Here is a 15,193-nt window from a genome sequence, read left to right on the forward strand (position 1 = left end):
CATCCAAATCATTTATGTAAATGACAAAAAGTAGAGGGCTCAGCACCGAACCTTGTGGCACTCCACTGGTCACAGGCCTCCAGTCTGAAAAAACAATCCTCCACCACCACCCTCTGTCTTCTACCTTTGAGCCAGTTCTGTATCCAAATGGCTAGTTCTCCCTGTATTCCATGAGATCTAACCTTGTTAATCAATCTCCCATGGGGAACCTTGTCAAATATAAGTCCATGCAGATCACGTCTACCGCTCTGCCCTCATCAATCTTCTTTGTTACCTTTTCAAAAAACTCAATCAAGTTTGTGAGACATGATTTCTCATGCACAAATCCATGTTGACTATCCCTAATCAGTCCTTGCCTTTCCAAATACATGTGCATCCTGTCCCTCAGGATTCCCTCCAACAACTTGCCCACCACCGATGCCAGGTCTACTGGTCCATAGTTCCCTGACTTGTCCTTACCACCTTTCTTGAATAGTGACACCACGTTAGCCAACCTCCAGTCTTCTGGCACCTCACCTGTGACTATCGAGCACATAAAGCTTTGAGATGACAATCTTTGACAGCTTTCCAAATTGTAATTCCTGGTAAGATGGCAAACCAATGACAAATTATGTGTGAATCAAGAAGTTCTAAATGGAATAGTATTACTTAGCAGAAGTGAGATTCGATAAGGTTTTACAGGATTACAGGAGACTTAGTAGAGAGCTGAGATGGAAGGTAACGTACGTCATATAGTGACTAGGGTACACCTGCTGTTCAGTTCAAGAAACGCTCACCATAACTCACCATATGGTTTTCAATTGCTTTCAAATGGGGTCTGATTATAGGAACTAACACAGGAAGTATAAAACAGAAAATAATTTAATGTTTACTCTGGATTTGGAGTAAACCCACAGTTATAGGACAACCAGATAATAATACAGAAGTGTCCTGCAAAGACGAAGCTTCTGGTCAATTGGTTGTCGCTATTAGTCATTAAGTTACGTGCAACCTAATCAACTGATCCCTCATTAACTCTTTGCATTGTGCGTTAGTGTAAATACTGTCAGAATTGATATAAAACCAACAGATTCTAAGTTTTGTCACTACCTCCCATACCCACTCTTGATATACAACGTTGATGAAAAACAAGTACATGTAACTCTAGGATATGTTGAAAGGTACAGAGAGAGTAGAAGCTGTGTTGTTGAGTTGAGATAAGTCTACTCTAAACAGCAGGAGAATGAGGTTTGAAACTAAGCTGCATGCACTGGTGATTTGCATCAAAGCTTGAATAAAATAACGCCACATGCTGTCAGAATGCAATTCCAGTTTGCTGCAATATTTCTCATCATCCACAATGGTTCAAACAGATTGTAGTGATACCAAAATATACAAATCAGGGTTAGCTTTAGCTTGTTCAGCACATTATCTCAGGAGCTGCCAGGAGATCAAGAGTCAGGCTTTAGGTTTCTGAGTTAAAGGTGTAAATGAGGGGGAAAATAAATAACAGAAAAGGTACTGAAGTGAGCTCTGAAAAGCAGCTTGACTTGGTTGAGATACACATCAACAGTGAAACATTCCAGCCAGTACCTTCAAAACAAGAGAGGAAGTTTAAAAAGATCAGAGAGACTTTTCAATCTCTGCCATGTAGAGGGATTGGGTGGGATTCAAATTAAGGCCAGATACTTTCTCCAAAGGGCAGTTGCAAAAGTTAGCCAAAGGGCAGTTGCAAAAGTAGGCCAGTCCACTCAAGTTACGATGTGATTGTAGAACAGACGTGGAGATTTGGGGGCAGGTTTGAGCAGGAACTACAGAGCAAGAGAATTATATAAGCAGATGGTTAGTAGTAGCTCACTCCATCAGCATCCAGGCCACTAGTTGAAACATTCATTCCTTCCATCAGTAGCACACTACTGTATAGCAAAGATGCATTATTTACATGATACATTCAACAACTTGTCAAATCATCTTTCAGAGCAGTCAACTTCCAACTTTTACCATCCAGAAGAATGAGGGCAATGGGTGCTACCAATACTTCCAGCTGCAAGATGCCTCCAAATCATGTACCAGCCTGATTTAGAAGTGTCAGTATTGGGTGAGAACCTTCCTAACAGCAGTGTGTGTGTCCCTACATCACAAGCTCTTCGGTGGTTCAAGGCAGTAGCAAATCACCATCTTCTCAATGCAATTATTGCTAGCTTAGCCAGTGATACTGACATCCTGTAAATGAAGTCTAATTAATCGTGGAAAGATCAAAATTATGGAACTTTTCCCATGTTGTTGGAAGTTACAGAAGTGGACTTCTAACTATCCAAGTCTATATAACCTGTGATCTTTTCTCACATTTGATTGGGCCCTACACCATTAGCCCACTTCACTAATGACCAAAAAATGGTGACTTCATTTCTTAGTTTCAACTAAATCTCAGCAGATAGTCAACATCTCAAAGTTGCTGTCATTTAAATATGATGCAGAACCAAGACTTCTACCTGCACTCTCACCTACAAGTAAAAACTTCCATGACAACATTCCCAAGAACATAACTTTATGAGCCATAAGAGGATGTTGAGTGACTCAAAGTTATGAAAGGCACAATAGAATTGCAAATACACAAGGCTAAGCTGGAAATTTGGTGTATAAACAGCTGTACACATTGCAATGTGTGGCATAGATTGAGTGAAGGCTTTGTGAAACATCACCATTTGATTCCTAGACTTTCATTTTAATTCTCTGCTCCACTCGCTCTTTGGTCTGCCTTTTGCCTCTGACAATACTGCAATGGACTGCTTCATAAACTTCAAGAACAGCACTTCATCTCTCAATTTGGCGTTTTACAAACTTGCAGTGTCAACACTGAGTTTAACAAGTTTAGACAAAAGGCAATGCGCCAATTTTCTGGAAAACAGATAACAGAATCATAAAATTCACTTTCCTACCTGTCCCCCACAATCTGCCACTTTGTCAGCCAATAGTTTGCGTGACCCAGTGCTCAATAAATTCAATACCCAACTTCTGCTATTTTTGTGGGAATAGAATTCCAAAGAACGATGATCTCGCATCGGTCTTAAATGGAAGAGTATTTTCAAATTGTGCCCCTAGTTTTAGATTCTCCCACAAGAGAAAATGTTCTCAGCCAATTTCCTCAACATGCCCTAATTCAAAAGGCATTTCACCATTAGAATCAGCCAAATTAAATTGGAAACCATTCAGAAAATTTAAGTTCAGACCAGAACTTAATATTCCAGGTGCACACTTATCAGGACCCTGTACAGAAATAGCAAGGCATTCTTCCTTTTATATTCCATTCCCCTTGCAATGTAAATTACCATTCCTTTTGCCTGTTGTACTTGCAATCTAACGTTTTGAGATTCATATACAAGATATCTCTTTATTGCAGCATTCTGTAGTCTCTCTCCATTTAAATAATACTTTGCTTTCCTATTCTTCCTGCCAAAGTGGACAATCTCACATTTTCCCCTTTATATTCCATCTGCCTAATGTTTGTTTGCTCAATTAACCTATTTTTATACCTTAAGATTCTTTGTACCCTCAAAACGTACTTTCATCCCTGTCTTTCTATCAGCTGGTTTGGTTACAATACTGTCAGACCCTCATAGAACATATAACACTACGGCACAGAACAGGCCCTTCGACCCTCGATGTTGCACCGATCAGTGAACTAATCTAAGCCCATGTACCACCCCTACACTATCCCGTCATCATCCATATGCTTATCCAAGGACTGTTTAAATGCCCTTAATGTGTCTGAGTTAACTACATTGGCAGGCAGGGCATTACATGCCCTTACCACTCTAAGTAAAGAACTTGCCTCTGACATCTATCACCCCTCAACCTGCAGCCTTGCCCCCTCGTACAAGCTGACATCCTCCTCGGAAAAAACTTTCACCATCCACCCTGTCTAATCCTCTGACCATCTTGTATGTCTTGATTAAATCCCGTCTTATCCTTCTTCTCTCCAACGAGAATGGACCCAAGTCCCTCAGCCTTTCCTCGTAAGACCTTCCCTCCAGACCAGACAACATCCTGATAAATCTCCTCTGCACCTTTTCCAATGCTTCCACATCCTTCCTGAAATCAGGCGACCAGAACCGTACACAATATTCCAAGTGAGGCCGCACTAGCATTTTGTACAGTTGCAGCATGACATCATAGCTCCGGAACTCAATCCCTCTACCAATAAAAGCTAACACATCATTTGCCTTCTTAACAGCACTATCAATCTGGGTGGCAACTTTCAGTGACCTATGTACATGGACACAAAGATCCCTCTGCATATCCACACTACCAAGAACCTTTCCATTGACCCAGTATTTTGCCTTCCTGTTATTCTTCCCAAAGTGAATCACCTCATATCTATCTGCATTGAACTCCATTTGCCACCTCGCAGCCCAATTCTGCAGTTTATCTGAGTACTCCTGCAACATTCTTCCACAGTGTCCACCATTCCACCGACTTTAGTGTCATTGGCAAATTTACTAAGCCATCCACCTATGCTGCGTCCAAGACATTTATAAAAATGACAAACAGCAGTGGTTCCAAAACAGATCCTTGTGGCATACCACTAGTAACCGGACTCCAGGTTGAATATCTTGCATTAACCACCACTCGCTGCCTTCTTACAAAAAGTCAGTATCTAATCCAAACTCCTAAATTACCCTCAATCCTATGCCTCCTTATTTTCTCCAAAGGCTTTACTGAAGTCATTGTACATGTTAAATGCCCTACCCTCATCCACATGCTTGGTCACCTTCTCAAAAAAACTCAATGAGGTTTGTGAGACATGACCTGCCCTTGACAAAAACCATGTTGACTATCTGCAATCAAATTGTTGCTTGCCAGATGATTATAAATCCTATCTCTTATAATCCTTTCCAAAATGTTTCCTACAACAGAAGTAAGGCTCACTGGTTTATAATTACCTGGGTCATCTCTACTGCCCTTCCTGAACAAGGGCACAACATTTGCAATCCTCCAGTCCTCTGGTACTAAATCTGTAGACAATGATGACTCAAAAATCAAGGCCAAAGGCTCTGCCATCTCCTCTCTAGCTTCCCAGAGAATCATCAGGTAAATCCTGTCTGTCCCAGGGGACTTATCTACTTTCACACCTTCTAGAATTGATAACATCTCTTTCTTACTAACCTCAATCCTTTCTAGTCTAATATCTCGTATCTCATTCTTCTCTTCTACAATATTCTCCTTTTCCGGAATGAAAACAGATGAGATATATTCATTTAGCATCTCTCTTACCAAAGGGTCCACACACAACTTCCTACTTCTGTCTTTGACTGCCCCTATTCCTACCCTAGTCATCCTTTTATTCCTAACATACTTATAGATGGCTTTAGGGTGTCCTTTATTCTATCTGCTAAAGGCTGCACATGTCCCCTCCTTGCTCTGAAGTCTCTCTTTAAATCCTTCCTAGCTAATCTGTACAACTCTCCATCGCCTCACCTAAACCAACTTGTCTCAATGTCACATAAACTTCCCTCTTCCGCTTAACAAGGGATACAATTTCTTTCGTAAACTACAGTTCCCTTACCTTATCACTTCCTCCTTGGCTGACAGGGACATACTTATCAAAGAACCTTTCTTGAACTTCTGCAGTCCATTTGCTGTAGATTAACTCACAATGCACTTAGGGATGGGGTTCCAGGATTTTAACCCAGTGACAGTGAAGAATCAGCGATTTATTTCCAAGTCAGGATGATGAGTGGCTTTGAGGGGAACTTGCAAGTGGTGGCGTTCCCATGTGTTTGCTCCCTTGTCCTTTAGATGGAAGTGGTTGTAGATTTGCAAGGTGCTGTCTGAGGAACTTTGGTGAATTTCTGCAGTACATCTTCTAGATGGTACATAGTGCTGCTACTGAGCATCGGTAGTGGAGGGAGTGAATGTTTGTGGATTTGGTGCCAATCAAGCAGCCTGCTTTGTCCTGGATGGTATCAAACTTCTTGGGTGTTGTTGGAGCTGCATCCATCCAGTCAAGTGAGGAGTATTCCATCCAAATCATGAATATAGATCAAAATAGTTGAGGTCTCTGCATTGAAGGCTGTGGTATGCACCAGTTGCTTTGCCAACCTGCAAATGACCCATTTAACTCAATTCTCTATTCCCAAAACACTTTTGTAGTCTATGAAGCAGTCACATTGTTATAGAGTAGATGTGGCAGCTAAATTGCATACAGCAAATTCCCATAAACAACAATGTGATAACGACTAGATAACATGTTTGTTTCAGCAATGCTGAAAAGGGTACATAGATAATTCCCCTGTCCATGTTCAAACATAGTGCTATAGAATCATTTAAAAGGAGTGTGCACATGCACATGCGTGTAGGGGACAGGAGTCTCAATTTAATATATCTGAACGATAGCATGTTCAACAGTGCACATCTTCTTCAGTGCTGAACTAGAGTGTTGTCCTAAATCTTTGTGCTCAAGTGCCCCACGTGCAGCATTGCTGTTTGTGTTTCCATATAAACAGCATAACCTGCTGAGTGCTCCCATATTATAAATGTAAATAGAGTCCTAGAGATGTACAGCATGGAAACAGACCCTTTGGTCCAACCCGTCCATGCCGACCAGATATCCCAAACCTAATCTCGTCCCACCCGGCCCATATCCCTCCAAACCCTTGCAATTTATATACCCATCCAAATGCCTGCTAAATGTTGCAATTGTACCAACCTCCACCACTTCCTCTGGCAGCTCATTCCACACATGTACCACCCTGTGTGTGAAAAAGCTGCCCCTTAGGTCCCCTTTATACTTTCCCCTCTTACCCTATACCTATGCCCTCTAGTTCTGGACCCCCCTTCACAACATCTTTCCGATCGGAAGGAGACCAGAATTGCATGCAATATTCCAAGTGGCCTAACCAATGTCCTATACAGCCGCAACATGACCTCCCAACTCCTGTACTCAATACTCTGACCAATAAAAGCATACCAAACGCCTTCTTCACTATCCTATCTACCTGCAACTCCACTTTCAACGAGCTATGAACCTGCATTCCAAGGTCTCTTTGTTCAGCAACACTCCCAGGACCTTACCATTAAGTGTATAAGTCCTGCTAAGACTTTGCTTTTTTCATCCAACTTCCTCAATAAGAGTGTTTAGGTTGTAAAAATGAAGGTTTCCCATCACAAAGGTTCTGTATTCCAACTGGTAACTGCAAGTACCAGCAACTCTTTGGAAAGAGTCACTACTAGAAAAGAACAGATGCGCTTTGGTGAACACTTTGGTGTTGCTGCCACTGTTTTAATATTTTTTTTAAAAAAATTCTTGCTTTATTCACGAGATGTGGACATCACTGGCCAAGCAGTTATCATTTATTCTTAACTGCAATCGAGCTGGTGACGGAGGAGCCACCTTTTTAAAAGGCTACAGTCTTACTGAAGACCATAAGACAGACCATGAGGCACAGGAGCAAAAGTCGGCAATTCAGCCCGAGCCCGCTTTGCCATTCAATGAGATCAGGGCTAATCTGACAACTGTCAATTTCTTCACTTTACTGCCTTTGCTCCATATACCTTCATTCCTTTACTGAATAGAACTCTCAGAAAGGAGAAAAGTGAGGACTGCAGATGCTGGAGACCAGAGTTGAAAAGTGTGGTGCTGGAAATGCGCAGCAGGCCAGGTGCCTCCCACTCTGTGGCTGAACACTAACTCCCCCTCCCACTCCGCCAAGGACATGCAGGTCCTTAGCCTCCTCCATCGCCAGACCCTGGCCACACGATGCCTGGAGGAAGAGCGCCTGATCTTCCGCCTAGGATCCCTCCAACCACACAGGATGAATGTAGATTTCTCCAGCTTCCTCATTTCCCCTCCTCCCACCTTATCTCAGTCCCAACCCCCGAATTCAGCGCCGCCCTCTTGACCTGCAATCTTCTTCCCGACCTTCCCCCTATCGTATTCCCAGTGCCCCTCCCCCAAATTCCCCGCCCTCCCAACCTTTTATCTCAGCCCGCTTGGTACACCAGCCTCATTCCTGAAGGGCTTATGCCCGAAATGTTGATTCTCCTGCTCCTCAGATGCTGCCTGGCCTGCTGCGCTTTTCCAGCACCACACTTTTCAACTCTGAATAGAACTCTTGTCTATTTCAATCTTAAATATACTTATGATCCAGCTTCAACAGCCTTCTGTGGTAAAGGATTTCACAAATTCATAACCTCAAAGAGAAGGTCTTAAATGTATGGCCCCTTATCCTGAGATTACGCGCTGTAGTCCCAGAATTGCTCAAAAGGAGAAACAAATTTTTTGCATCTACTCTATCAAGCCCCTAAGAATCTTGTATATTTCAAAAGGTTGCAATTTAGAAGAATAAAAGTAATCAGTACAGGCCCAACCTACTCAACATCTCCCAAGATAGGCCTTCTCCACCTAACATCAGCCTAGTGAACCTTCTTTGGACTGCCTTCTACATCAATAGATCTTTCCTTAGTCAAGGGCCCAGAAATGATAATCGTATTCCAACTGTGATCTGACTAGCACCTTGTACAGATTTAGCAAAACCTATCCACTTTTAAACACCAATTCCTTTGAAATAACATCACTTGGTTTAGGTAGACCTACAATACTGTTAGGGAGGGAGTGGTAATATATTTTTTAACAAGATGGTGTGCGTAAGTGTATATTTATTGCTGCTCCTCATGTAGCCAGTATTATGGTCATTGCTTTTCTCAATAATATTAATAACCTGTACAGAAGAGTGCTGAACAGAACATGATATCAAAGTTTGAGGATTATCTGAGAAACTGAAATTTAGCAAATAATGAGGACAATAGCAAATTTCAGAAGCAGAGAATCATACAATACAGAAGAGGTTCTTCAGCGCATTGTGTGCGCACCACCAAAAATACAACATTAATTAAAACTAGTCCCACTTTCCCACACTAAGCCCACAGTCTTTAATATTATAACATTTAATATTAGGAATAGATTTGAAAAGTGGACAAACACAAGGCATACAACATTTTACACAAGTTTATAGCGTTACACTTTGGGAAGAGGAGTGAAGGGAAATATTGACTAAATGGCACAAACTTAAAAGGGTATGCACGCATACAAATCTTTGACAGTTGCAAGAAAAGTTGAGAAAATGGCATATAAAACAGAATTGTTGGCTTCAGTGGTTGAGGAATAAAGAAGAAATGCAAGCTAGTGGGAATGGTTTACAAACCACTAGTTAGGCCTCAGCTAGAGTACAGTGTTCAATTCTGGGCATGCCATTTTAGAAAAGATTTCAAGGCCTTGGAGAAAATGCAAAGTTTGACTGTACTTGTATCAGAGATTCAGTCGAGTGAAGAGAGACTGGAGAATCTTGAATTAGTCATGTTTGGATTCAAGATTTGAGAAGAGTCAAGAGAATCTGGTCCATCCACCAGTGAACAAAGATTTAAGGCAATTGGCAAAAGAACCAAAGATTGTCAGGATGAAACACCTTCACAAACAACGAATTGGATAAATATACAGAGGGAAGAAACTTGAAGAGCTGTGGAGAAAGAGAAAGAGGAATGTGATTTATTGGATAGCTCTACCAAGATGTTGCTACAAGTACGATGAATCAATAACATCCATCTGCACTGTCTTCTTGGATTCTTATTGGTCCCAATCAAACTGAAAATACCCTCCTTCCATTTGTTGTCTCTGCTTATTAAATTCTATCCTTTTTTCTTGTAGGTGCTCATTCTTAGTGGATATAATTCCATGGGGCATCTCCTTGCAATTTACCATAGCAGCACTGTGTATCAGGTCAACTAGTAAATACTGGTAGGCTGTCTGACTAAGGAGGATATAACAATTGAGCTCAATCCTATCACCTTCAGTGCCCACACAACATTTGCCTTCTAAATGAACAGCTGACAGATTTAACTCAGTTTTCACCACTAAAGTCAACAGAATGTATATCATTTTGTTGGGGACAGATAATTTCAAATTTTGACATGTTAAATTGTACCTTAAATTACTTAAAATCAAAAAAAATCTCAGTTGCATACCTGCAGAGGTCTCCTTGAACTTTTCACTGGTTTTCTTTTTCCGCCATTTCCATGGTTTGAATATTTTCCCAAATCCTGGAAACTTTCCTCTTCTCCGAGCAATTGGTGTGTTCGAACCAGAGATGTCATTCTCTGAGCCCACTGGCGGATGTTGCTCCCCTTCTTCAGCTGCATACAACCATTAGAAAATAAAATTAAATTACACCTCAGAGTACAAAATTAGAGAGAAGAATCAAATAACAAAGGTAGGTGCCGGGGAGCGCTGCTGAACAAAGAGACCTTGGAGTGCAAGTTCATAGCTCCTTAAAAGTAGAGTCGCTAGTTGGTAGGATAATGAAGGCATTTGGTATGCTTACCTTTATTAGTCAATGCATTGAGAATAGGAGTTGGGAGGTCATGTTGCAGCTTTGCAGGACATTGGTTAGGTCACTTTTAGAATACTGCACATAATTCTGGTCTTCCAACTATAGCAAGGATGTGGCAAAACTTGAAAGGATTTTCAAAGATGCTGCCAGGCTTGTAGGGTTTGAGCTTAGGGAGAGGCTGAATAGGGTGGGGCTGATTTCCCTGGAACATCGGAGGCTGAGGGATGACCTTATAGATGTTTATAAAATCATGAGGGGCATGGATAGGGCAAATAGCCCAGGTTTCTTTTCCCCCGGGGTGGGCAAGTCCAAAACTAAAGGGCATAAGTTTAAGGTGAGAGGGGAGAGACTTAAAAGGGACCTAAGGGGCAACTTTTTCATGCAGAGGGTGGTACGTGAATGAAATGAGCTGCCAGGTGAAGTGGAGGAGGCTGGTACAATTACAGCATTTAAAAAGGCATCTGGATGGATGTGTGAATAGGAAGGGTTTACAGGGATATGGGCCAAATGCTGGTAAATATGACTGGATTAATTTAGGATATCTGGTCAGCACGGACAAGTTATACCGAAGGGTCTGTTTCTGTCCTATACATCTCTATGACTAAGAGTTGCAACTTGGATCAGGCTATTATGCACAGAATCAGTTCTTAAATAGCTTTAGGTACAACAATTCCAAATAGTGGTGAATAATGTAAGTGAGCAAGCTTTTGCAGTTTGTGAAAAATGTGCGCGTGTTGGATGGTTGGGGGCATGCTGATTGGTGTTCTGCCAGAGTGGCAAGGTGTCAGAATAAAGGGAGGGAGAGTGACCTTAAACATTCATTCTGTAACCACAGTGGGGATTGTAACCCATGGTTTGGAAACCTCTGCTCGAGACCAGTCAAGACATTTGATGGTCTTAAAGAGTTACGCAAGAAACCTTTTTTTAGTTCTCCTTTTCACACAAGATAAATGGAGGAGCATAGATTTCAGAAGAAACTGAAAAAGCATCCTACACCATTTCACTGCTGAAATAAAAAGTTAATCAAATTGGTGTTCAGATCTTCGACATGAGCACATTATTTTGTGTTTGATTTATTTTTCCATTTCAAGAGGAACCACAAACAATCCTTTTTATTCTAGTCTTTGCCCCGGAATCAACGCTTTTCAACATGTCACATATTAAACCATATACAATAGTCAATCTTGAATTTATCAAAGCATCACATAGATATTTACAAAACACACCCTCGAGAGGTGAGGGCACAGCAAATTCTCAAAATTAAAGTCAACAACACTGGGATCTACAGTGATAAAACTGGATATTAATTTCCCAAGGGTCTGCACAGATGGTATGGCATCTTTACACAGCAACAGGATTTCCCCTAATTTTGTAACTGTAAAACAGAATGACATATCAGCTTCCTTACCTTTTGGTCCAACTCTAAATGTCAGCTAAGAGCAACAGTTCAGCACTTGGCTGATGGAAAACATCTGTTCATGTTTCCATGATCTAAAAGATTATTATGGAAATCATTCGCTCACAAGAGAGATTAGAGTCAAATGGTTTCTGACCTCACAGCTATCAGGTGTCAAGAAATTCAAAATTGAGTTAAAATTATGAGTTTTGCCAGTAATCCCAGGCAAAAATGATTCTATGATTCTATAAAAAGGAATGGCTCAATTAAATGATTTGGAAAAATTATGGCACATAGCGTTAAATTATACAAAGTGAGAAATCACAGGCTTTGAATTCTAGAATGACAAAATTTCAAATGTAAGAGAAAAGAAATTTGAAGGAAGTCAAAGACTTTGGGTGCCCACATGCACAAATCATTGAAAGGCAGACTGATAAAGACATGGAAAGTTTGGCTTTTATCCCAATAGGGCTTGAGTATAACGGGGTAGAAGTCAGAGCCTTGGCCTGGTTCCACCTGGATTGCTGCATTTAAATTTGAGCACCAAACCTCAGGAATCTCAGAATCATGGGAAGGAGGAGGAAATAGATGTGAACAAAGGAAGTATAGTAAGTCAATTGGCAGATGACACCTAAATTGAAAGTGTAGTGGACGGCAAAGAGGATTACCTCAGAGTGCAACGGGAGCTTGATCAGATGGACAAATGGGCTGAGTGGCAGATGGAATTTAATTTAGATAAATGTGAGGTGCTGTATTTTGAAAAGGCAGACCAGGTCAGGACTTACAAACTTAATGGTAAGGTCCTGATGAGTGTTGCTGAACAAAGAGACCTTGGAGTGCAGCTTCATAGTTCCCTGAAAGTGGAGTCGCTGGCAGATAGGATAGTGAAGGTGGCATTTGGTATGCTTTCCTTTATCAGCTAGAGCATTGAATATAGGATTTGGGAGGTCATGTTGCGGCTGTACAGGACATTGGTTAGGCTACTTTTGGAATAGTGTGTGGAATTCTGGTCTCCCACTTATAGGAAGAATGTTGTGAAACTTGAAAGGGTTCAGAAAAGATTTACGAGGATGGAGAGTTTGAGCTATAGATAGAGACTGAATAGGCTGGGGCTGTTTTCGCTGGAGTGTCAGAGGCTGAGGGGTGACCTTATAGAGGTTTATAAATGGCAGGAGGGTCATGGATAGAGTGAATAGACAAGGTCTTTCCCCTGGGGTTAGAGTGTCCAGAACTGGAGGGCATAGGTTTAAAAGGGACACTAGGGGCAACTTTTCACACAAAGGGTGGTGCATGCACATAATGAGCTGCCAGAGGAAGTGGTGGAGGCTGGTTTAATTGCAACATTTAAAAGGCATATGGATTGGTATATGAATAGAAAAGGTTTAGAGGAATATGGGCCAAATGTTGGCAAACAGGACTGGATTAATTTAGGATATCTGGTCAGCACGGGCGAGTTGGACCGAAGGGCAGTACATCTCTATTACTCGATGATAGATAAATACAAGTCAAGTTTATGCAATCTAACATAATAAGGAAACCATTTGGCAGGTAGAATGAAATTACTCTAATTGGTAGGAAACTCATACAAGAGGGCAGGTTAAAATTAAAACTCCATTATTCAGGAGCACAATCATGCAAAGGGTATTGAAAACTCCACCCTAAAAGTAGTACCTTGTGGATTAAGTGCATTGAAAAGGAGGGAGGGGAGGAGTGGTGGCTTAATAAGCACAATTAATAAATTTGTGTATCTAATCTAAATCTAGGTCATACAGCACATCATTCAGCCCAACTGGCCCAAGTGGATCTTTTGCTTCATATGAACTTCCTTTTACTGTACTTCATCTCACTGTCATTACTAGAATTTCTTTGGTATTGAATGGATCTTTAACAAATTCAATATGCACATATCAGTCACAATTGCTCTGTTCAAAGAGAACTTTGTGTTTCCACAAAAATACTACATTTAGATATTTACAGTTATACCAATACTTGGTAGGATGTACAATACAATAAACATGGAATACATCTTGTAAAGAAGAAATTTTGCCCTTAAAGTATAAGGCTCATATTCTTTGGACTTGATAATGTCCTCAAGTAAAGCAGTGGGGAGAGGTCCTTCTTATTCTAGTAGCGGGATGAATCAGATTAAAGTTTGACAGTGTATAAATTACGACACTATGAGCTATTTCTTCAAATTCAGAAAAACTTCGTGTTTTTTTTAATCTTTCAAAAAAATCTTCTGGAAGTTCACAATTCCTAGTTTTCCCACAGAGAGATCCAAAAATATTTCAATGATATCATGCATGTGTATTTATCCCAGATAAGCCTTCCTGATATTTCCTACACAGTGGATGCTTTTTAAAAAATCTGCAGAGGGGGAAATCCTTACACAAGGCATTCCTCCAGGGTTCATTATTGAGACATTTACAGTCTTGTTCAGTTTGTGAAATAACTTGTTCCAATAAAAATTTCCTCAGTGAAACCTGGAAGCAACTGTGTCCTGCAAAATTCTGAAGTCAACATTGACACAGCAAATATAGCGTGCAGAGTGAAGAGTTCTGAAAGATCATTGCAGCTCAAGACACAAAATATCTTCCCAATTACTAATGTTCTTCAGTTGTATTTAGTTCTAGTTTGTTTTCTGTAGTGGCAAACCAAAATTAACCTTGGATACTGTGCAATTAAATACCTGCCAACAGGTGATAGGCCAAATCCCACATTGGGGAAGTATGTGGGCAGCGAACTGATTCTATAATATTGGGAAATGAACAATTAGACAATCTACTTGGTGTTGGATACTGCAATGCTGACAACTGTACCATCCCCCCCCCCACACACACACATACTTGTGATTTTGAAAGACTCTTGTTACAAACTGAGACACAAGATATAATTTACATATATTTTAGAAGCATTTATTTTTGGAGTTTGAAACTTTGGGGCATATGGGCTATGTGCGACTGAAGGGGATTAAAGATCAGCTTGTACGTATTGCAGTAGCCACGGTGATTACTTTCAAAACAAGTAGTTAGAGACTTCCCAGAGAGTATTGGGGATTTGTTTATATTTGGAGAATTTATGAGCAAACAAAGCAAAGTGTTGCGCATTGTGTTTTCAGATAGCAGATTCTGGAATTTGAGGGTTTAAGGGAAGCACCCATAGCTTGGAAAAAAAGCTTTTTAATTTTAGTCAGACAGTTTGCGTTAGTCTTGGCTGAAATTGGATGTGTAAAACAGTTACTGCTAAGAAAGAGAGATAGTTTAGTCTTGTTAAGAGTTTACCTCACTGTAAGGAATTGCATTTAAAAGACCCAGACCAGAAGTGTTTAGTGAAAAGCCTGAAAGGATTATGTGAAACAGAAGAAATCCAAACTCAAATGGCCCACTTGGAATATTGTGTACAGTTCTGGTTGCCCCATTTACAGGAAGGATGT

At 40.7% G+C, this 15,193-nt stretch overlaps 1 protein-coding gene across 7 annotated transcripts in view; it reads right to left on the minus strand.

Annotated features, from left to right (window-relative positions):
- phactr4b (phosphatase and actin regulator 4b) overlaps nucleotides 1-15,193 on the minus strand; it is a 182,147-nt gene that overhangs the window by 33,989 nt on the left and 132,965 nt on the right. For all 7 annotated transcript variants that reach the window (XM_043717592.1, XM_043717591.1, XM_043717593.1 and 4 more), the window contains one exon: nucleotides 10,000-10,167. In XM_043717592.1, the coding sequence (XP_043573527.1) occupies nucleotides 10,000-10,167 (168 nt within the window). The remainder of the gene's footprint in view (nucleotides 1-9,999; nucleotides 10,168-15,193) is intronic.

This window comes from Chiloscyllium plagiosum, chromosome 27, assembly GCF_004010195.1.
Source record: "Chiloscyllium plagiosum isolate BGI_BamShark_2017 chromosome 27, ASM401019v2, whole genome shotgun sequence".
NCBI lineage: Eukaryota > Metazoa > Chordata > Chondrichthyes > Orectolobiformes > Hemiscylliidae > Chiloscyllium > Chiloscyllium plagiosum.